Source organism: Macaca fascicularis, chromosome 7, assembly GCF_037993035.2.
Source record: "Macaca fascicularis isolate 582-1 chromosome 7, T2T-MFA8v1.1".
Classification (NCBI taxonomy): domain Eukaryota; kingdom Metazoa; phylum Chordata; class Mammalia; order Primates; family Cercopithecidae; genus Macaca; species Macaca fascicularis.
In genome coordinates, this window is record NC_088381.1 from 49,112,592 (window position 1) to 49,136,497 (window position 23,906).

Sequence of the window (23,906 nt, forward strand, 5' to 3'; positions counted from 1 at the left end):
TATATTCCTATTCCTCCCTACCAGAACTATTGCATTTGCCTCCTAATAGACTCCTTATCCAGTATCTATTCCTCCAATCTATTCTCCACTTAGCTGCTTAGGGGATCTTTCTAGAACTCAATCTGATCACGTCACTCCTCTATTAAACCCTTCAATGGGCCGGGCCTTTTATTTTATTTTAATAAAATAAAATAAAAATAAAACCCTTCAATGTCTCTCTACTACTCTCAGGATAAATACACCCTTTCTATAGATATGACCCTATTGGACTCTTACCACCCCCTCACATGCATCCTACACTCCAGCCTGGCCAGATTATACATTCTTTTTTTTTTTTTTTTTTTTTTTTTTTTTTTTTTTTTTTGAGACTGAGTCTGGCTCTGTCGCCCAGGCTGGAGTGCAGTGGCCGGATCTCAGCTCACTGCAAGCTCCGCCTCCCGGGTTTACGCCATTCTCCTGCCTCAGCCTCCCGAGTAGCTGGGACCACAGGCGCCCGCCACTTCGCCCGGCTAGTTTTTTTTTGTATTTTTTAGTAGAGATGGGGTTTCACCGTGTTAGCCAGGATGGTCTCGATCTCCTGACCTCGTGATCCGCCCGTCTCGGCCTCCCAAAGTGCTGGGATTACAGGCTTGAGCCACCGCGCCCGGCCATATTATACATTCTTATAGGCCATGCAGGACATACTTTTTTGTTTTTGTTTTTGTTTTTGCTTTGTTTTTTTTTTTGTTTTTTTTTTTTTTGAGATGGAGTTTTGCTCTTGTTGCCCAGGCTGGAGTGCAATGGTGTGATCTCGGCTCACTGCAACCTCTACCTCCTGGGTTCAAGTGATTCTCTTGCCTCAGCCTCTCAAGTAGCTGGGATTACAGGCATGAGCCACCACGCCCGGCTAATTTTGTATTTTTATTGGAGACAGGGTTTCTCCATGTTGGTCAGGCTGGTCTCGAACCCCCGACCTCAGGTGATCCGTCCGCCTCAGCAATCCCAAAGTGCTGCGATTACAGGTGTGAGCTACCGCGCCCGGACGCATATTTTATACTTTGTAATTATTGGTACTTAGTGGGGCTGACAATCACAATGCTACCTCCTGCCCCTTCTACTCCACACAAATGGATGCATGACCCATCAGGTCAGGCAAAGGACTCCATCATCCTGACCAAAGTGATTAGTTCAGGTGTGGGTTTGTGACCTAAGCAAAGCCAACCATAATCTTCTGCTCAAAGCTCTCTTGCTTTTGAGGTTAATGTACTAAGAGGATATGAGATTGAAGCTGCCGACACCCAGCTCTCCCTGCCATAGGACAGAGAATGGGGCCAAGGCATAAAGAGAAGCAGAGCTCTGAGAAGTGGAATGAGAGAGACCTGATGACATTGTTTGAGCCCCTGAGATCAGCCTTGCCTGAGGTCAGTAATACCACCACATTTCTCAATTCTCATCTTGCTTAAGTTTGTCTTGGTTTGCCTGGGTTCCTATAACTTGCTATTAAATCAGACCTAATACAGAAATGGAATGAAGTATGGAATTGATGGCACTGAAGTGAAGTTGAAGCCGTGGAGATCCCCACTTGGCTGGGGAACTGGAAATCCCTGCTATTTGGTATCAAACCAGCTGGTTAAATGATCGTCTATTTTATCTTGAGATTCAAGTCATGTATCCATCAAAGTGGAGATTTCCAACATGCACTGGAAAAAAAAAAAAAAGCTTGGATGTTGGAGTATGTTGACCTCTTCTTGAGATTTTCAGTAAGGTCCTCCAGTTTGACTCTCCTCCATGCTGGCAGAATCAGAACAGTATACAGCTTTGTTTAGAGTTGACTTTTCTGCCTTTTTTTTTTTTTTTTTTCTGAGACAGAGTCTCTCTCTGTCACCCAGGCTGGAGTGCAATGGCGTGATCTTGACTCACTGCAACCTCCGCCTCCTGGGATTAAGCAATTCTCCTGCCTCAGCCTCATGAGTAGCTGGGATTATAGGCACGCGCCACCACGCCTGGCTAATTTTTGTATTTTTAGTAGAGACAGGGTTTCACTATGTTGGTCAGACTGGTCTCAAACTCCTGACCTCAGGTGATCCGCCCACCTTGGCCTCCCAAAGTGATGGGATTACAGGCATGAGGCACTTGCCCCGCTGCCTTTTCTGCTTTTGACCAGCAATCCAGGGTGCTAAAGGTCATATAATCATGCATCTTATAGACTATAAGGGCCAAATCCTTTGCCCCAAACTAAAGTGAGTAAGAACAAAGGCCTAGAGGTGGAAAATCCAGTAGGAGATATTGGAGTGAGTTTAGGGTCTGGGAAGTTCCAGAAAAAAAGGGGAGAATTCTGATCCTCCAAGCTATACCTGAATGCTTCCCTTTCCACACCCCCAAATTAAATAAGATGTATTTGGCTTGGAATTCAGACAGTGTTGGGGGTTCTGGTGCCTGGGGACTCTGGCTGTGAATCCTGTGGGAGAGAATGGGATGTATTGGGCACGCACTTCATGCACCTTCTTGGATTCCCTAAGCCACCTCCTTCTTTCTCTCTCTTGGTTGGCACCCTGCCTGTGCTAAGTAGCCCTTCTACTTCCACGTCTATAGTAGAAATGCCACACAGCAGACCATGGGAGCTAACTTCCCAACAGCCACCCAGGGAGCAAATGATGCAACTGAGAAGTGCAGGGGAGTTAGCTCCTTGTGGGGTACAATCTTGGCCAACAGAAAACAGGAGAAAAGAGGGGAACAGAAGCATTAATTCCTTCTCAAATCTCCCCTTGGTGAACTGCCCCAAGGTGCCGTTTCTCCTTGCAAACACTATGTGCTTGGCAAACAAGCCCGACAAGGGATCTGCTCTCTCCTAATGGCTCATATGAAGTGGTGGCCAGCACAGTACTGCATCATCTTGCATTGCCTTCGTCTCTTCTCCCTTTCACCATCCTGGACTTCCACCTCCCTGCAAAATGTCAGCACTTGCCTCAGAGTCTGCTTTCTAGAGTACTTGGGTTAAGATACGGAGACAAAATCAAAGCCCCCATCGCTACACGAAGTCCCAACAGTGGGGTAACATAAAGGACCTGAGGATGCAGCTGAGCTTCCCTACTCAAATGCAGGGAATCCAGCCCAGACTGCTGGCTTCCTCTCGGGAATCCAGTGTCAGGTCACTGGGTCAGGCCATCTTGGGACTACTCCCCAGGAGGCTGAGGCCCATTCCACAGGCTTTCTTTTTACTCTCTTGCATTTTCTGCTGAGCACCTAAGATATCCCTTGGGAAAAGCCAGGCCAAAAGCTTGTGGCCTGTTCTGTCTTCTGAGTTTCTATTCTTTTAGGCAACTAGAGGGCAGGAGGCCAGAGTCTGGAAGTTCAAAGTCCCCTCTACAGATGGTCAGCTAAAGGCTTTGGCCAGCCCAGGCTTCTAGAGGGCAGAGGTTGCCATAATAGCTGTGTCTGGAGTTAGGGCTAGGGAGAAAAAGTGTGGCCCTCTGCCCCTTCTTAGTTTGCACTTGGCACAGACTTGGCCACCTCTTTGCAAATCCCAGCTGGCTCAGGCTGCAGGCTGGAAGGTCAGCAGAATGGCCCACATTGGTTCTTAGCTCCCTGAACTCATGCGGTTTCTTCCAAATAATACAGGGCTGTGTAACATAATTGTGCAAATATACTAGCCATGAATGAGGCCCAGAGGCCAGAAACAGCCTGTGAGTCCCTGCTGGGTTTGGCTATGTCATGATGGAGGCAAGTGCAATCAGGACAGTGGTTGCTCAAAGATTACAGCCCAAGCTGGAAAGGATCAAGTGAGATTCTGTGATCTCCACATCACAGCACCCTCCTTTGGAAGGTATTATATGCATGTTCTGCTCCACTGAGGCCAGGGTGAGCCCCCAGGTCTGGTCAGAGGACATAGCAGAACCAGAGCTGCTTCAAGGTCAGAGGTCACCAGTCCTATCTCAGACCAGAGGACTTTTCTCCCTACATCCAAGACACCCAGGTTGCATCCAGCAAAAGAAATTCATTATAGGGGCTCTGCTGGAGGCTGAAGACTCTGCCCAGAGCCCCCAAGTGCTAGAGGTTCTCAGAGGGCCCCCAAAATTCAGTGTCAACTGATAGACTCCCCTGAGCAGTCTTTCAACAATGTGGCCTCAGGGTAATAATGGGCCACGGCCAGAGTTGGAGGAGTAGAGCAAGCTGCAGGTTGCTGGCCCAAGAGTACTTGACTGGTTGCTTCCATCCTGTCCTATGCATCTCCTTGGGGCTTGAGGCCTAGAAGCCGGTACTGCTCAGGGATTTTGACTATCTGGCCAAGACCAAGCTCACTGGAGCGTGAGTTGGCCAAGTGTTGAATAGGTAATCTCTCTTTGGGGGTAGTGAGCAGATTAAGGTTGACTTACCACCTTGGACAGGCCATTATGGAAACCATGAAGCTGAGGGGTAGGGGAATGGCCAAAGTGTGACCTGGTGCTAAGACGCAGAAACCACATGAGCTAGATTGAGACTCACGGAGCAGGACATTATCAAGGATCCCTCATGATGGTTACCAGCTCAAAAAAAAGCCCACGAATCATAGAATCCTCACAACTGACAAACAAGGATCTGGGAATGCTTAATCTCTACGGCAACCTTTAAACCCAAAACTGGCTGGGCATAGTGGCTCACATCTGTAATCCCAGCACTTTGAGAGGTCAAGGGAGGTGTTATCACTTGAGGCCAGGAGTTCAAGACCAGCCTGAACAACATGGCGAAACCCCATCTCTACTAAAAATATAAAAATTAGCCAGGTGTGGTGGTGGGCACCTGTAATCCCAGCTACTCAGGAGGCTGCGGCATGAGAATCACTTGAACCCAGGAGGTAGAGGTTGTAGTGAGCTGAGATCACGCCACTGCACTCCAGCCTAGGCGACAGAGGAAGACTGTCTCAATAAATAACTCAAAACCATGTCAAAAGGGAAGTGGGATGCTTCAGTTCCAAAGGTCCATCCTCTCAGGGATGTGCATAAAGAACAACGGACAAAGGAGACATTTCCCAGTGGAAAGGACCAAAAACAATAGGTTTTGTTGAACAAGAAATTCACTCCACTGTCCAGAAGGATGTGTTATATACTGTAGATTAGCGACCATTGTATTCTCCTCTCCCCTATTCCAAATGGAAGGTTTTAAAATAACTGTTATAGCGAGGTGCAGTGACATGCACCTATAGTCCCAGCTAGTCAGAAGGCCAAGGTGAGAGGATCACTTGAGCCTAGGAGTTCAAATCTAGCCTGGGCAACATAGCAAGTCCCCATCTTAATTTAAAAAAAGAATTAAAAATTATTCAGTCGTGTGTATCTGTAGTCCCAGCTTCTCAGGAGGCTGAAGCAGGAGAATTGCTTGAGCCCAGCAGTTCAGGTCCAGCCTGGACAACATTAGCAAGACCCCATCTCTTTAAAACAAATTGTTATCCTCTTTCTCTCCATTATTTTACCTTGGTTATAGGACAAGTATGGGGTAGCTAAGTTTATCTTTTACCCATAGATGGCAAAATCTTAAGAAGTCATATCCAGACCTGAGCAAGAATTGCCCATCACCAAGGGACCCTGGACTGAGGACTCAATAAAGCAACTGGATGTGATTCTGTTTTATCTCCCATTGGGAAATAGGTGAATGTGGTTTTTGTTGGGTCTATGATTATTGCATTCTCAGGCAGGCACATTTTTGAAATTGTATGTCTGTCAAGAAAAGTATAGGTGGATGCAATAAAGGGTGGGATATAGTGGATGCATATTATTTATCTGCTCATCATCTCTTCCTTCAGGACCCATTTCTCCCCCTCCACACAGTCCTGATGAAGTTGTCAATTATGGTGGCCTACTCTTCCATCCTAGTGGTGGGCATGTGTCCAAAGCTGGTCAAAGTCCTCCCTGGGATTTTAATGAGGAACTAATGAGGCCAACATATGGAAGGAAGGGGAGCCAAGAGATGGAGGCATCATCTTTTGAACCCCTAGATCCAGCCATGATTCAAGGCAGATACATCCTTTGATTTATCAGTTATGTAAACCAATTAATTCCAATTGGCCTAAACATGTTTGAGTTGGGTTTTTGACACTTGCAACTGAAAAGGTCCAGACTAATACATGCACACAGAGAGACACAAACACCATATTGTTCAAACTCATCAGACATTATATAAGTCTTCCATGATCTTACTGGGGTCAGCAAACTTTTTATCTAAAGAACAAGATAGATATTTTAGGCTGTGTGGGCCATATATGGTCCCTGTTTCGCTTTCTTGTTTCGTTTTGATGACGCTTCAAAAATGTAAAAGAAATTTCTTAGTTTGGTAGTTCATATAAAAATAGGCCACAGACCAGATTTGGCCCACAAGCCATCGTTTGCCAACCCCTAATCTAGACCATGTCAACCCTGAAGCTTTGGAACCACACAGTCTGCCAGTCCCTAGCCCATACTGTAAAGTATGAAGCAAGATATTTTAAATATCATTTTGGTTCAAGTGTCTTGACATGACTCAGTAATGGTAAGGTTCAGGGTAGCGTTAGGAATGGGAAAAGGGTCTTATCTTGTGCCCATTATCTGCCACGCAACGGGTACTGAATAAATGGTAATTACTATTATTTCTTGGTAATAAAGATAATTTTTCAAAATGATGGAGCTGTCTAAATGGCTTTGTCCAAATGTCTCAGTTCATCCTTGAAGACTTTTCCCCTTCTTAATCTCCTTCAGAAAGTATTTCACAGACCTCCCCTACCAATAAAGTCTGAATTAGGTACTCTCCTTCTTGCTAGCACAGACCTTCTATGGCCCTCCATTGTAACTGGATTATTTGTCTCTCGTTCCCCTTGACTCTGAGTACTTGGAACATGCCTGAGCCCCAACATGTAGCATAGTGCTTAGCACCTAGCCTGAGAGGACTCTGTGCCTCCATGTGAATATCAGTTTGAGGGTGCAGGTACTGTGTGTCTCTGTTTGTGTCCAGGATGGTCACTCTGGGTATCAGCATTGTGCTGGTGTACATATACCCTCTGGTTCTTCTCTCAGTTGGAAAATATTTGTGGATGTCTATCACAACTTACCTGGTAATATTACTGCCAGATCTATGTTTCATTCCCATTCCCTCCAAAAATGAGTCAAAGACAGAAGAACAGGTGGGAACAAGTTTTCTTAGAAACTGTTATGAAGGAGGAGTCCTCCAACCCCACCCCCACATCTTTTACTATCTGACATGTTATCAGATCAGAGGCCTTCAGCCTCAGCAACATCTGGGGATTAGAGTGACCCCACACAGCTGGGGCCTCAGACTAAGCTGATCCATGTCTGTGGGGTGGAGGGGAAATCCTCCTGGGAAAAATATGTGCAAGGCCCTACAGGCCCAGGAAAGACTGACCAAGGCAAGGTGAGTCATGGTGTTCTAAGCTGAATCTTTTGCCCATCTCACAGAAGCAGGCAGGAAGCACCACCATTGATCAGCTTTATATGGCACCCACTGTATACAACAGACAGACAAAGACAGACAGACAGAGCACACACCACTTCTAAGCTCAACACTGCTCACCAACTAGAAGCACCTCGGTTAAGCACATGTGAGACACTCTTGCATAGGAAAGATGTACTTTTTAAAGGAATGAAGAAGTATTTTGGCAAAACATCTACTTTCCTCTCAGGTCCGGGGTAAAGAGGGACCTCTAATTCTGAAGCTTCTACATGTTGAAAAATTTCCCCTTCTCAATGGCAGTATATACAGTAGCAAACCTTCCAAGTCTGTTGTCACAGCCCTATACAGATATCCTGAATCTACTTTACAGGTGGGCAAACTTAGACTAAGAGACAGAAGGTAGCCTGGAGCAAGGGGACATTGGGACTGGTTCAAGGGGAAGGGAAACAAGAGGTGTCTCAGCTCAGCCAAAGGCAGGGCCTCTGTCTACCTGGATTGGCAAGGGAAAGGCTCAGGTGGCCAGAACTCCCTCTTTCTTCCTGCCTGGGGAAGCAGTGGTTCCACAGGAAAGGCAGTCCCACTCTTGCTGGCTAGGGGGCCTCCTGGGATGGCAAAGGCCAGGGCGGACCTGAGCTCCGCCTGGGGCCTCTTCCGGGATGCACTCTGAGTTTGAGGATTGTGGATTGTGGGTTCACTGCTTCTATAACTTTCTCATTACCTGCATATGAGCCTAGACCTCAAATCCTTAATTATTTTTAAAAGGGAAGGGTCGGGGAGTGGCTTCAGAGGGAATGAGACACAGAACAATCTTTCCACAGCCTCCCTCTGCCTAGGCTGGGGCTGTCAAGGGTCTCCTTCACCCTGTCTCCTAGGGATATTTAAAGGCAGCTTTTATGAGACTCTATACTGTCTTTTTTTGTTGTTTGTCTTTTTGTTTGTTTCTTTGTTTTAATTTATATAGATATATATATTCTTAAAAAAGCAATAGTCCTTTGGTCCCTAAACTCTAAGGAATGATATGATTTTGTAAGAAGTGAATCTGGGCTTCCCTTGTGGAGAAGCCCTTGGCACCCCCAACGCCCTCTGCTGGTTCCCCTGGACAGTCACTCTTCACCAGCCCTAGTTGCTCTGCCAGCCTGCGCTCTATGCTGCAGGCACAGAACAACCCACTTGATAAAAACAATCCTTAGAGTGGCCTTAGCCCCAGGCACCAGCCTTGGGTCCGATCCACCTCCGTCTGTCCGCAGCTGCTCCTTTGGGAAGGGCTGCTCAAGCGTTTCTGTGCTTTTCCTCTCCTTTCTTCTCACTCTTCCGTTTCTGTTGTTGTGTATTAATTGATAAAGAGAGAGAGAAGAAAAAAGGCAAAAATCACCTTGGAGGGCAAGACCAGAAGAGCAGCTTGCCCCCATCAGTGACATCTCAGGTGAGTGGCTGGACCTCTCTTCCTGAGGAGCAGGGCTGCAGCAGGACCCAGGCAGCAGCCCAGTCCACTGAAGCCAGACTTGAGTCCTGAGCAAAAGACCCCAACCCCACATCCCCTCCAGAAGGCTCCTGGGGTAGCTCAAAGTGAGGCAGGGCCATGTGGGCCTTCTGAGACAGAAAATCTCTAAAAGTTGCAGGCAGCATCCTATGGACCCATGACCTTGCCAAAAATGTAGAAGAACTTGGCCCATCTCTCTCTCCATCACCCACCAGGCCCTGCAGATTCCAACCTCTGAAGCATGTTTGCTTCTCTTCCTCCATCTCCACGTTCACTGCCATTATCTCAGCCCTTACTTCTAGTCCTTTCTCTGCTTAAGCTCCTCAACGGTTCTTTCTCATCTTCAGGATAAAGTCGAAACTCATGGCCTGAAGACTCTTGAAAACTGGCCCAGAGCGACTTTTCTAGTCTCATTTTCCAGCCTCCCGGACCCTCCCTACGTACTCTCATTGGCTATCTCTGGAGTAGAACTGCTTCCCCAGGCAGAAAAGACTCTGATTATGTCTCCTAGACTACGGGGCAGGAATGTTGTCTAATTGATCTCCTTGGATTGAAGGAAAAGCAAAGTCACCATCTGAGGATTCCTCCTAGCTCCCGGCTCTTTTCTCTATCCCAGACTTTCTCAGAGGTGGGTGCCTCCAAGGTCCCAAAAGGAGGACCATCAAAGCTGGGAGGGCCTCATCACTCAGGCCTCATCTACCTGGGGTCCATCAGGGACTCACCTTTCTGTGGCTGGTCGGTGAGAGCAGGTCAGTAAGGCCGGTTGGCATCCTTGGGCCGCTTTAGCTGGACCTTGAGCCTCTTCATGCCAATTTGAAAGCCATTCATTGCCTGAATAGCAGTCTGGGCACTAGTTGGATTGTCAAAACTAACAAACCCTGGAGGGTGTGGGCAAAGAGATTAGCTGGGAACTCTGCCTGGCAGGGCCTCTGACCCAGCCCCCTCCGGCCAGTTCCATCAAACACATACCCCTCCACTATTTGCATACACACATGGATATAGAGTCACAGGCAGACGGCCTGAGATTCCTAAAGGTGTGATTCTTGGAAGGATAGGAGGCAACTCTGAGTGTGTGTGCAGGGTCAGTGTGTTGATCGGGATGTTTCCGTGTTTTTCCTGGCATGGGTTGGCTGTCTCCCTCCACAGCTCCCATTCTGGTCCTCAGAACATAGTTGGAGTCGGAGGGGATCTTTGGTCTCAGAACCAAACTCCTCCTGCCCTGGCCAGACTCCAAAGCTCTGACCTAGCTGGCCACATTCCCGGTGGACACCTGATTGTCGTCCCAGGTAAACCTGAAATAAAGCTTGTTCTTTTTTTTTTTTTTTTTTTTTTGAGACGGAGTCTCGCTGTCGCCCAGGCTGGAGTGCAGTGGCGGGATCTCAGCTCACTGCAAGCTCCGCCTCCCGGCTTTACGCCATTCTCCTGCCTCAGCCTCCCGAGTAGCTGGGACTACAGGCGCCCGCCACCTCGCCCGGTTAGTTTTTTGTATTTTTTAGTAGAGACGGGGTTTCACCGTGTTAGCCAGGATGGTCTCGATCTCCTGACCTCGTGATCCGCCCGTCTCGGCCTCCCAAAGTGCTGGGATTACAGGCTTGAGCAACCGCGCCCGGCCTTTTTTTTTTTTTTTTTTTTGAGATGGAGTCTTGCTCTGGCACCCAGGCTGTAGTGCAGTGGTGCCATCACAGCTCACTGCAAACTCTCCCTCCCGGATTCAAGAAATTCTCCTGCCTCAGCCTCCTGGGTAGCTGGGATTACGGACACCCATCACCACGCCCAGCTAATTTTTGTATTTTTAGTAGAGATGGGGTTTTGCCATATTGGCCAGGCTAGTTTCAAACTCCTGACTTCAAGTGATTCACCTGCCTTGGCGTCCCAAAGTGCTGGGATTACAGGCATGAGCCACCCTGCCTGACCAAGGCTTGTTCTTAGCCTAAGCTTAGCCCCATCACTGGTTTGTGACCCCATTTTGTGCCATACATTCAATCTCAGGAAATCACTGCATTATGGAAGGACAATCGTAGGGTCTGTAGGGAATCCTTTTTTTTTTTTTTTTTTTTTTTTTGAGACGGAGTCTTGCTCTGTAGTCCGGGCTGGAGTGCAGTGGCCAGATCTCAGCTCACTGCAAGCTCCGCCTCCCGAGTTTACGCCATTCTCCTGCCTCAGCCTCCGGAGTAGCTGGGACTACAGGCGCCCGCCACCTCGCCCGGCTAGTTTTTTGTATTTTTAGTAGAGACGGGGTTTCACGGTGTTAGCCAGGATGGTCTCGATCTCCTGACCTCGTGATCCGCCCGTCTCGGCCTCCCAAAGTGCTGGGATTACAGGCTTGAGCCACCGCGCCCGGCCTTGTAGGGAATCCTTTATAGTCAGAGGTGGGAGAGGCGTAGGGGTAGGTTCTCAGCTCACCAAAACACTTGCTCTGGTTGGTGGCTCGATCCACAAAGACTTTAGCAGAGACAACGGCTCCAAAGGGCAGGAATGTCTGTATGAGTTCCGCATCACCAAACTCCTGAGGCAGGTGATAGATGAAGAGGTTACAGCCTTCGGGGCCTGCAGGAACAGTAGCAGGCTGGTTCAGGGGAGGGACCCTGAGTCCAGCCCCACCAGGCTCTGTTCTCCAGCCCCCAGTCCCTCACCTTCTCTCTGCTGCTGGGGCAGGGCTGAAGGTTGCTGGGGAAAAGCTGTGCTCACTGGGGCATAGGCCGACGGATAGGCTGCTGGAGACAGAGGTGGGAGTGGGCAGTAATCCCCAGGAGCCCTTCCCCAAGGAGGGCCCCAAGTGCCTGGCCGCTTTTGACCAATTCAGCCCAGTCCACCATAACCCTCACCCCAAGAGAGGTCGTTCTGGGGGTAGGAGAAGATGGGAGGATCAACTCCTCGGAACAGAGCCTAAATCCCCCACAACTCTCCCTATTTCTTTCTGGGGCCCTTCAACCTCCCCCAGGCCGCGTAGCGCCAAGTGAAACCTGCGTAGTGGTGCATCCCAGCGTAGGCCTGCTGCAGGGGGTCAGCCACGCCAGGGCTCTGGGCTGGGGAGAGAGGGGCGCAAGGCCCACGGTGAAGGCAAGCAGGCGAGCGGAGTGGGTGAGAAGCTCAGGGAGTGTGGGAGGTGGACGTTGGCTGTGAGAGGCAGCAGGGAAGGAGGGAGATCTCTTCCCAGGGAAGCCAGGCCCTACCCCCCATCCCCCCGCTCCCCACTCCATTTCGGGGGGATTTGGGCGGAGCGGGGGGCCCACCTGGGTAAGGGGAGAGCCCGTTATTGTAGAGCGTATCGGAGCCCGGCTGGCCGTTGGTCTGGGGGGTCAGAGGGCCGAATCCATTGACCCCGATGGGCGCCGGAAGACCTGGGAGAGTGCCAGGGCCGCTGCCGGGCGGGGAGTTGGCTGCTGATGGCGGAAGAGGTCGGAGAGTCAGGACGCCGCCCGGCCCCGCCCGGCCCCTCCCAGGCGCGCCCCAGTCCTTGGGCACCCTACCTGCCGCGGGCAACAGAGGAGCAGCCACCAGGCTAAAGGCCGCCACATGCTGCATCTGGGCCGCCACTGCCGCCACCGGGCCTAGGCCTGGGCCCTGTGCCGCGGCCAGCAGGGCCGCCTGGTGCTGCAGGATCTTTGGGAGGAAAGATGGGCGAGAGTGGAGGGCCAAGGGGCAGTCAGCTGCCCGTGCTCCCAGCCCCAGGCCTGGCCCACCCACCTGCGCGCCCTTGCACGCAGGTGCCCGGTACCTACCGCCGTGGTGTAGGCGCCGCAGGCCCCTAGCGGCAGTGGCGCGGGGTGGAAGGCGCCCAGCTGGCCGGCCATCTGCTGCATCCGCCGCAGCGCGCGCTCCCGGTCAGTGTCCGCCAGCTTGACCACGAGGCTGGACGAGGCGCCCTGGGCAGGGCAGGGGAGACCGTGGTGACCGGTTCTGACCCTGGCCCCGGCCCGGGGCCGAGCGCCTTCCCCATCAGGTCCTTTCGCGGGGCACCGAGCACATTCGGGAAGGAGAAGCCCGTCCCCATCCCACTGGTCTCACCCTCAGCCCGGGGAATCCGCCCTCACCGCCATGGTCCGGCTGCCGTGCAGACCCTGGATGGCCGCCTGAGCTTCCCCTTGACTCCCAAACTTCACAAAGGCACAGCCTGGGACAGGACAGAGGGAGCGGGTGGCTCAGGCCACAGAGGCCAAAGAGTCATGTGGCCCAGAGTGAGGAAGGGTCACCAGGAAATCCCGGGGTCAGCTCAGGTCACCTTTACTGGTGCCGTCAGGACTCCGCAGGACCGTGCACTCCTCGATGTGGCCAAAGGGCTGGAACAGGCGTCTGACGTCCTCCTCACCCTGCTGCTTGCCCAGCATCCCCACAAACAGCTTTCGGTCCTCTGGGGACAAAGCCAGGAATGACCTGGGGACCCCAAGTCTTCCTAGATCCCCCAAGAGTAGCCCGAGGAACTTAGGAAGGTAGCTCACCAGTCTCACTCTGGGAAGCAGAGAGAGTGAGAAGGCCCTGGGCGTCCAGGGTTGGTTTTCATTAAGGGGCAGGATCTGGGGAAAGGATCTGGAGAAGGGAGCTCAGCTCAGCTTTCCCTCAGGAAAACCTGGGTCCTGGGGAAACCCAGAGAGTCTCAGGGCTGCTCTTGTGGGGAGTGATGCAGTCTTGATATCTTTGACTGGGTAGAGCCCTATATGCATGGTTTTACATGTTTGACCTTTCTGTTCTTAGAGTTCGGGAAATGCTGTTTCGGACCATTTCTGTAGTATTAAGGAAGAGGGTGCTCAGAGAAAGCCTTTCTATTCAGACTGGGTCCAGAGAAGAGAAGTACATCCTTGCTGGTCATCCTGATAGTGCTGGCTAGAATCAATGCCCCTTCCTGCTCATATCAAGGAGGGTTCTGGATTTAGAAATAGCACACAAAACAGTCCTCTCATCCTACTGCCTCATCTTTAGGCACTGAGCACTGGCATGATGAATCCTTAACCTCTGCACCACATCCAACCTGGATGCTCCTCCCAAAGGCCTACAGAGAGCAGGACCTTGGTTTCCTGAGCCTCCAACATTAGCATTTTCCCTACTACAGTTGCTGAACCTCTGACCCCTTTCCTTAACTCCCACCTCCACCACCCTGTCCCTTCAGCAAGCTTCTCGTGCCGTCTCTGTATCCTTCCCTCTGATTCCCCTGTCCTCTTGCCCTTAATGCCTTCCAAAATGTTCATGCTATTAGAGAAAAAGTTCTGCCTGTAGACCTGGATTGCCATCAGAGAACCAGTCTGATTCCTCCCTGTGTCCACCCTTTTTATGGGAGTGGCAGAAATGCAGGAAAGGCATGCTGGGCCTGTGTACCTCGAAGAAAACTGGAGAGCTGGGGCTGGAAACTAGGGTTTTGTTGCACATCCAGCAAGTTAGGCCTCAGGAACACTCTCTGGGAGCCTGGGGTAGAGGGGTTCAGCCTGCTGTTAAAGTCTGGCTTTTTACTCTGCACCAAGGTAAATCTCTGAATTTGGGATGGGGCTTGATCATGTAGGGGACAATACAAGTTGGGAGAGAAGGAGTGGATAGGAAACTGGCTTCAGGCTTTATCTTCAAGAGCTTGGAGTGCAGGAAAACCCATCCTAAATGGTTCTACTCCTTGACCAGCTTGACTAGGCAGATGGGGGTCCTTGGATTCTGAGTGCAGGGGAAACAAGGCAAGTGGGGGGGTCATAGACTGAAGCCTGGGTGACAACAAAGGAAGAACAGACTGTTCAGAACTGACTGAAGTTAGCAGGGGAGAAATCTCCAACAAGACTATGTGTGTGTCCATATGTCACCCAGGTGGTGTGGGTGGCCTAGGTGGGTGGGTTTGGCCTAGGCTGCCCTGGGGATCCTGAGGTGTCTGTCTGTCTGACGATGCTATGTCAGTGTAGAGGGCAGGGGCTGCAGTTCATAAGAGGCAGGCAGAATGTATTTTAGCAAAATTCTGCCCTCTGTCCAGAGAGGTACTACCTGATGATCCTTGGGGAGGGGATGGATAATGGACTTGTGGCTGGAATTCTGATGGAGGAAAGAAGGTCTCAGCACTGACCTTCTGTGGTGAGAGTACAACCCAGTGGGTGTGCTTTGCTTCTGCGGGTGTCAACCATAGAATAGTGCCCTTGGAACAGACCACTGGTTTCCCAACCTTTTGAAAAATCAGTGGAATACATTGTTCTAACATAAATATTAGGATGAAGCTCAAAATGTAAGAGAAAAGTAGAAACTGCTGTGACTGAAGCCAGAAAAGGAGGGGTGGAGTTCGTCTTGCTTGATCCTCCCCTAATACACCCTAGAGGGGCTCCAAGGAAAGCCCTTTGAAATTACTGACCTAGAAGATAGAGTACAGAGTTCCAGCTGGTGTATGAGGGGGGATCTGAGATCATCCTGTTCGGGAGCCTGAGAAGACAGGAAAGGTCTTTCATGAGTCTCTTGACCAACCTGATGGCTTTGCCTTGACATTGGAAAATGGGCTCATTTGGCCAGAGAATGAAACCGCAAAAGATCATGCCATTGTTCTAAGTTATTTTGGGTTGCAGAAGGCCTGGGAGAGGCTGGAGAAGAGTCTAGGGCCTTCATAGTTCCAAGGGGGGCTTCACAATGCCCTAATTTGTAGTGGAGCTGTGTCATTGGGTAGGGTCTGAAAAATGGTGATGGCACCCAGATAAGATGTCATACCACATGGACCAGAATCCAGGTAGCCCTGTGTAGGAAGAGAGACATCACAGGCTGAGATAGAGCCCATAAGACAGAAAAGAGGTTTGTACTGACAGTGGTGATCTGATCCTTCATCTGCTCTGCCTCTTGTTGCTTTTTCTGCTGATGGGGGTCAGTTCAAACTCATGTCATGACCCATGAAATTTTCTGATCGTCTTTTCCAGTGAGAATCTCACAAGTTAAGAATTTTCAACAGGGCACAGTGGCTCACGCCCATAATCCCAACGCTTTGTGAGGCCAAGGTGGGCTGATCACTTGAGGTCAGGGGTTTGAGACCAGCCTGGCCAACATGGTAAAACACCATCTCTACTAAAAATATAAAAATAGCCAGTCATGGTGGCACATGCCTGTAATCCCAGTTATTCAGGAGACTGAGGTGGGAAAATGGCTTGAACCCGGGAGGCAGAGGTTGCAGTGAGCCGAGATTATACCCTGCACTCCAGCCTGAGTGACAGAGTGAAACTCCATCTAAAAGAATTTTTTTTTCCTTTTCTCTTTCAGGGTACTGACCCTATGGTTCTGGACTACTGGGATGTACAGAGTTTGGAATGGAAATGAGTACCTACCATGGGGTGGGCTCTAGGCTCCTGTTTCCCAGGTATCACCTTAAATGCTGGTATCGTCTTTGCCACTTTACAGGGACCTTGATTGTGTTTGACAGGAGGATAAGCTGGGTCACAGTGGTCATGAGCCTCAGGTGACCCAGAAATGGTGGGATAAGTTTCTTAAGAGACCCAGTCAAAGAGAAGTACATGCTGGACCCCTAAGAGTAGCCCCCCAAACCCACAGATCTAAAGGTTCTGATGGCTGATCATTGCCTCCAGAGAGAGATGATGATGGGATATAGCCCAAATAATTCAATTTCCTCTAGGTCAAATTCTATCATTTTGGTAAAAAGTGGATGCTACAAGAGGCAAATCAGAAATGTCTGAATAAAAGTATCCCATTAGTGGTGGGTAGGATCCTAGAAAGATGGGAATATCAAACATGGAGGCTCAACCGTCCTGGATTGGAAGGAATTAGAAAGCAGCATCAGTGTAGAGTTGAGACATAGTTGGAAAGCCATATGGTTGAATGGTATAATTGCATTTTCCCGTTGGCAACTGATGTGTACTGCTTGATCTTCTCTCAAATGTTTTTTGTTTTTCTTTTTTTGAGACTGAGTCTTGCTCTGTCACCCAGGCTGGAGAACAATGGCGCAATCTCAGCTCACTGCAACCTCCTCCTCCCGGGTTCAAGTGATTCTCCTGCCTCAGCCTCCTGAGTAGCTGGATTATAGTCACACGCCACCATGCCCGGCTAATTTTTGTATTTTTTAGTAGAAACAGGGTTTCACCATGTTGGCCATGCTGGTCTCAATCTCCTGACCTCAGGCGATCCACCCGCCTAGGCCTCCCAAAGTGCTGGGATTACATGCATGAGCCACCACGCCCGGCCTCAAAAGCTTTTTGAATCCAAAACAAGTGGCTTAGGCTCCCAGAGGCCCATCTCCATGAAGCTGCCTTGTGCAGCTGGTCATATAGGTCAGGGATTCGAATGCGGCAAATGATGGGGTTGACATCCCAGTAATCATAGCAGAATCAGTCCAGACTGCTTCTTCAGAAAGGGCACCAGGATGCTGTTCAAGGAAGGAGCCTCTGCCTCAAGTTGCTCCAAAGAAATTCCTGAAGTGTTCAAGTTTCTGGTTTCTAGGCCACTCACACCAAATCACCTCCATGTTGGTGAAATGTAATGATTGTAGGGACAGTGTAGGGAAAGGTCCAGCCTTGGGGTACCAACTACCAGACACATCCTAAAAATACTGGTCCATTTTTCGGTTTAAATGCCAACCCAGAAAGTCTTGCTGGTGGCAATAGTTGTATTATAGCAAAGCAACTCTCTCCTGATACTCTTAGTGACGACTGCAGCATAAGAAGCCACGGGGAAAGTGACGGAAGGAAGTAGCCAGGATGAGCAGTCTCCTGGCCAGATGTGACAGGCATCAGGAGGGACTTAAATTCCACACACACAAAAAACTGTTAGAACAAATAACCCAATTCAGCAAAGTTGCAAGAAATAAAATCGACACACAAAAATCAGTTGCGTTTCTATACACTAGCAATGAAAAATCTGAAAATGAAATGAAGTGAAAGCAAAAGCCAGTCACAGTGGCTCACGCCTGTAATTCCAGCACTTTGGGAGACGAAGGCGGGCAGATCACATGAAGTCAGGAGTTCGAGACCAGCCTGGCCAACATGGTGAAACCCTGTCTCTACTAAAAATGCAAAAATGAGCCAGGCATGATGGCATGTGCCTGTAGTCCCAGCGACTGCAAGGCTGAGGCAGGAGAATCTCTTGAACCTGGGAGGTGGAGGTTGCAGTGAGCTGAGATTGCGCCACTGCACTCCAGCCTGGGAGACAGAGCGAGACTCTGTCTCAAAAAAAAAAAAAAAAAAAAAAAAAAAAAAAGGCTGGGCGCAGTGGCTCACGCCTGTAATCCCAGCACTTTGGGAGGCCAAGGCGGGCAGATCACCTGAGGTCAGGAGTTTGAGACCAGCCTGACCAACATGGAGAAACCTTGTCTCTACTAAAAATACAAAATTAGCCAGGTGTGGTGGCGCATGCCTGTAATCCCAGCTACTTGGGAGGCTGAGGCAGGAGAAGCACTTGAACCCAGGAGGCGGAGGTTGCGGTGAGCCGAGATCGTGCCGTTGCATTCCAGCCTGGGTGACAACAGTGAACTCCATCTCAAAAAAAAAAAAAAAAAAAGAGAGAGAGATGAAAGCAAACAATTCTATTTGCAATAGCATTGAAAAGAATAAAATACTTGGAGGCTGGGCATGGTGGCTCATGCCTGTAAACCCAGTATTTTGGGAGGCTGAGGTGGGCGGATCACCTGAGGTCAGGAGTTTGAGACCAGCTTGGCCAACATGGCGAAATCCTGTCTCTACTAAAAATACAAAAATTAACCGTGTGTAGGTGGCAAGCACCTGTAATCCCAGCTACTTAAGGGGCTGAGGCAGGAGAATCCCTTGAACCTGGGAGGTGGAGGTTTGCAGTGAGCCGAGATTGAGCCACTGCACTCCAGCCTGGGTGACAGAGTAAGACAGTCTCAAAATACATAAATAAATGATAAGATAAAATAAAATCCTTGGGAATAAACTTAACCCAGGAGGTGAAAGACTCATACACTGGGCCAGGTGCAGTGGCTCAAGCCTGTAATCCCAGCACTTTGGGAGGCCAAGACGGGCGGATCACGAGGTCAGGAGATCGAGACCATCCTGGCTAACATGGTGAAACCCCGTCTCTATTAAAAAATACAAAAAAACTAGCTGGGCGAGGTGGCGGGCGCCAAGATCCAGCCACTGCACTCCAGCCTGGGCGACAGAGCCAGACTCCGTCTCAAAAAAAAGAAAAAAGACTCATACACTGAAAACTACAAAATGTTGCTAAAAGAAATTAAGAGGTCAGGCACAGTGGCTCACACCTGTAATCCCAGCACTTTGGGAGGCCGAGGTGGGCAGATCACGAGGTTGGGAGTTTGAGACCAGCCTGGCCAACATAGTGAAACCCCATCTCTACTAAAAATCCAAAAAATCAGCTGAGCATGGTGGTGGGTGCGTGTAATCCCAGCTACTCAGGAGGCTGAGGCAGAATTGCTTGAACCCAGGAGGCAGAGGTTGCAATGAGCCGCGATCACGCCACTGCACTCCAGCCCAGGTGATAGTGTGAGACTCTGTCTTAAAAAAAAAAAAAAAAAGAAGAAGAAGACACAAATAAATGAAAAGACAACCTGTGTTCATGGATTAGAAGACTTACTATTGCTAAGATGTCAATGCTACTCCAAGTGATCTAGAGATTTAATGTAATCTCTATAAACTCCCAATGGCATTTTTTGCAGAAATAGAAAAATCCATCCTAAAATTCATACGGAATCTCAAGGGACTCCAAATACCCACCAATCTTGAAGAAGAAGAAGAACTCCCTGTTTTCAAAACGTATTACACAGCTATAGCAATCAGCACTATGGTACTGGCATAAAGATAAATATATAGACATATGGAATAGAACACAAATCCCAGAAATAAACCCTCTTATATATGGTCAAATGATTTTTAACAAGGGAGACAAGATCATTCAATAAGGAAAGGACAGTCTTTTCAACAAATGGGGCTGGGAAAAATGGGTATCTACATGCAAAAGAATGAAGTTAGACTCTTACCTTTCACCATAAACACAAGATTAAATGAAAATGGATGAGTCCTAAATGTAAGGGCTAAAACAATAGATGTCTTAGAAAACTGAGAGGAAAAAGACTTCATGACTGGATTTGGCAATGATTTCTTGGATATGACACTAAAAGCACAGGCAACAAAAGTAAAAATAAATAAATTGGACTGACTACATCAAAATTATAAACTTTAACAAGGGTATATTGGAGGGCAAAAACAAAAAACTAAAAAACTTCTGTCCATCAAAGGACACAACCCACAGAATGAGAAAGCAACCTCTGGAATGGGAGAACATATTTGCAAACAACATATCAAGATGAGAGGTTAACATCCAGAATATATAAAGAACTCGTGGCTGGGTGCGATGGCTCACGCCGGTAATCCCTGCACTTTGGGAGGCAGAGGCGGGCGGATCACGAGGTCAGGAGATCGAGACCATCCTGTCTAACATGGTGAAACCCCGTCTCTACTAAAAAAAAAAAAATACAAAAAATTAGCTGGGCGCAATGGCGGGCTCCTGTAGTCCCAGCTACTCGGGAGGCTGAGGCAGGAGAATGGCGTGAACCCGGGAGGCGGAGCTTGCAGTGAGCTGAGATCGCGCCACTGCACTCCAGCCTGGGCAACAGAGTGAGACTCTGCCTCAAAAAAAAAAAAAAAAAAAAAAAAAGAACTCGTACAACTAAATAGTAACAACAACAACAAACACCAAACCTTCTATTTAATAATGGGCAAAGGATTCGTATAGACGTTTCTGCAAAGAAGAAATGCAAATGGGCAACAAACAAAAGAAAAGATGCTCAAAATGACTAATTGTTAAGGAAATGCAAATCAAAACTACAATGCGATATCACCCACCTCACACCGATTAGGATGACTGCTATCAAAGAAACAGAAAATCACAGCGTTGGCGAGGATGTGGAGAAATTGGAACTCTTGCACACTGTTGATAGGAATGTAAAATAGTGTTGCTGCTATGGAAAACAGTATGGCAGTTCCTCAAAAAATTAAAAATAGAATTACCATATGATCTAGCAATACCTTTTCTGGGAATATATCCAAAAACACTGAAAGCAGGGTCTTTTCAAAAACTAATCTATATTTTTATTTCAATTGACCAATAATAATTGTATATATTTATGGGGTACAGTGTGATGCTTTGATATATGTAGACATTGTGAAATGATTAAATGGAGCTAATTAACATATTCTTCACCTTGCCTACTTATCACTTCTTTATGGTGAAAATGATTTAACTCTATTAGCAATTTTGAAATGCATATTGCATTATTATTAACTACAGTCTCCATGCTATGCAGTAAATCACTAAAATTTCATCCTTCTGTTAAACTACATCCTGCTGTTTAACTTTCTATCCTTTGGCTAACATCTCCCCTTTGTAACCCCCCATGATGCCCCTAACTTCTGCCAACCACCATCCTACTCTCTGCTTCTCTGAGCTCCACTTTTTCAAGTTCCACACGTAAGTGAGATAATGCAGTGTTTGTCTTTCTGTGCCTGGGAAAACAAGATCTTGAAGAAATATTTTGTACACCTATATTCATAACAACATTAGTTACAAAAGCCAAAAGGTTGAAGGTACCCAAATATCCAACAGATGAATGGATAAACAAGATGTGGTATACACATACAAAGAAGTATTATTCTACCTTAAAAAGGAAGGAAATTCGGACACATCCTATAACATGAATGAACCTTGAAGATAGGCTAAATGAAATAAGCCAGTCACAAAAGGACAAATACTGTATGATTCCACTTATATAAGGTATCTAGAGTAGTCAAACTCACAGAAATAAATAGAATGATGGTTCAGACTGAAGGAAAGGGGGAAATATAGAATCATTTAATGGATACAGAGTTTCCGTTTTTGCAAGAAGAAAAAGTTCTGAGGATTGGTTACACAATGTGAATGTACTTAGCTCTAGCAACTGTACACCTAAAAGCGTTCTGACAATCAGCTTTGGGTGATCTGCTCTGAGCCAAGCCTAAGGAAAGCACCTCTCATTACCTTTGGGGGTAGAATGCATTTCAGGAAGTGAAGAGTTAACGTGAGGAAAGTGTCAAGTAGTACGGGTGAAACCGATCCAATCTTAGTTGGAAAATACTTTTTAGAATTAAATTAGTCTAAGGACCAATAACAGATATGACTGTCAACTGACTGTGACAGAATAGTTGTTGCTAAGGTCTATTTCTGATTTAGGCCAGAGAATATGTCCCAGTACTATGAAATTCTGAAAATTCTACCGCGAAATCCAAGAAAAATGGCTCTGCTGGTAAGATAGTCATATATGCATATATGGTTATACTCAAAATCCAGGCTGACATCTAACCAAACCCTTGCAAATTCAGGCAGAAATTACTTAAGCAATTATAAGATAGTGATAGGAGGGTTAATTGGATAACAGATAATTGGCTTTTGAATTGAACCAAATTACAGGATTAAAAAACGAGATGCCTCAAAATATATTTTAAAATCCTCAGAGCATGTTTTAAGTTTGAACGTTAAAAGAAAATAACTAAAGTCAAAAGAGTGCATGGATTGATTACCTAACCTATTTCTGTACCTTAGGCATCTTGGATACACAAATATTTGCTGAGCAAAGGATACAGCCAAATTGAGAAGTGGAACAAGCAGAGCAATCACCACTGTGATTTATGTATTGATTCTATGCTATGAAATTTGAAAGAGGAAGAATATACAATTCAATCATTTTTGATATTTTGCTTTAGGACTAAAAAATACTTTTCCTATAAGATCGGTACTTACAGTTTAACTTATTGGTGTTTCCAAACTAGAGAAAATGTAAGTGAGGAAAAATCAGCTACAGTCCCTATGCTAAACAGCAAATATAACAGACTTATTTAGTTACCATTGTCTGAGGGATGTGGGGATCCTTATTTCTGACCTCATATAATTTGTGGTTAACATTTTAAAAATACATGAACCTAGGCCAGGCGCAGTGGATCATGCCTGTAATCCCAGCACTTTGGGAGGCTGAGGCCGGTGAATCACTTGAGGTCAGGAGTTCAAGACCAGCCTGGGCAACATGGTGAAACCCCATTTCTACTAAAAATGCAAAAATTAGCCGGGTGCAGTGGCAGGTGCCTGTAGTTCCAGCTACTCAGGAGGGTGAGGCAGGAGAATCTCTTGAACCCAGGAGGTGGAGTTGTACCTTGCAGTGAGCCGAGATCATGCCACTGCACTCCAGCCTGGGAAACAGAGTGAGACTCCATCTCAAAAACAAAACAAAACAAAACAACAACAAAAATACATGAAACTTGAATTTTTACCCATACAAACATTTTAATGTTCATGTTCAAATACACACAAATGCTGAGGGAAAGTTTTTTTTTTGAGATGGAGTCTCACTCTGTTCAGGCTGGAGTGCAGTAGCACGATCTCTGCCCACTGCAACCTCCGCCTCCTGGATTCAAGCGATTCTCCTGCCTTAGCCCCCAAGTAGCCGGGATTACAGGCACACACCGCCAAGCCCAGCTAATTTTTTTGTATTTTATTTTATTTTTATTTTTTATTTTTTTCTAGTATCATAAATTTCTTTATTTTTTTGTATTTTAGTAGAGACAGGGTTTCACTGTGTTGCCCAGGCTGGTCTCGAACTCCTGAGCTCAGCCAATCCACCCGCCTCGGTCTCCCAAAATGCTAGGTGGCTCACATGTGTGAGCCACCACGCCCAGCCCTGAGGGAAAAGTTTTTGACACTATGTGTATTTAATGTATGTTAGGAGATAGTTTCATTTTAGAAAGTTGGATGCATTTTCCTTTAATAGAGTACTGTTCAATGTGTAGCTGCTACAGTATGTAAAATATAGGCCTGGAGTGTGGAGTATAGGAACAGCGTGGAGCTTAGCTACAGAATTTATGCAAACTCACTGGAATGCATTAAAAGGCTGCTATAATATATTCCACAAAGACCCAGATGCACCTCTGGTACTCTGAGAAAAGTGTCGCCAAGGCTGCAGGGGATGGCCATGACAGAAAAGGACCTTGGCATCTTCCATCAGACAGATCCTGATGTATTGCTAATATTAATTGTATTGTAGGCATAGAATTAACAAGTGTTACCAATAACTATTAAAATTGATACAACAGGG

The 23,906-nt window shown here is 47.6% G+C and overlaps 1 protein-coding gene and 1 long non-coding RNA gene across 24 annotated transcripts in view; one reads left to right on the forward strand and one right to left on the reverse strand.

Moving 5' to 3' along the window:
* Positions 1-1,242: 1,242 nt before the first annotated feature.
* LOC123574452 (uncharacterized) lies at positions 1,243-22,548 on the forward strand. Of its 2 annotated transcripts, none has more exons than XR_010587821.2 (3): positions 1,243-1,400; positions 16,067-16,163; positions 22,364-22,548. It is a non-coding gene; the product is annotated as an uncharacterized lncRNA (long non-coding RNA). The 2 variants fall into 2 exon arrangements; XR_010587820.2 differs by lacking the exon at positions 22,364-22,548 and adding an exon at positions 17,461-17,640.
* Positions 7,099-23,906, reverse strand: part of CELF6 (CUGBP Elav-like family member 6) — a 35,767-nt gene continuing 18,959 nt past the window's right edge. For 5 of the 22 annotated variants that reach the window (XM_045395688.3, XM_073996209.1, XM_045395689.3 and 2 more), the window contains 10 exons: positions 13,092-13,220; positions 12,904-12,983; positions 12,592-12,735; positions 12,340-12,472; positions 12,103-12,252; positions 11,833-11,895; positions 11,503-11,583; positions 11,273-11,416; positions 9,592-9,747; positions 7,099-8,706 (listed from right to left, as the gene is read on the reverse strand). In XM_045395688.3, coding sequence (XP_045251623.1) covers positions 9,620-9,747; positions 11,273-11,416; positions 11,503-11,583; positions 11,833-11,895; positions 12,103-12,252; positions 12,340-12,472; positions 12,592-12,735; positions 12,904-12,983; positions 13,092-13,220 — 1,052 coding nt within the window. In that variant the 3' untranslated portion in view covers positions 7,099-8,706; positions 9,592-9,619. Of the gene's footprint in view, positions 8,707-9,591; positions 9,748-11,272; positions 11,417-11,502; positions 11,584-11,832; positions 11,896-12,102; positions 12,253-12,339; positions 12,473-12,591; positions 12,736-12,903; positions 12,984-13,091; positions 13,221-15,179; positions 15,248-20,631; positions 20,717-23,906 lie in introns of all 22 variants that reach the window. The other 17 variants (XM_073996207.1, XM_045395686.3, XM_065547398.2 and 14 more) reach the window with 9 other exon arrangements.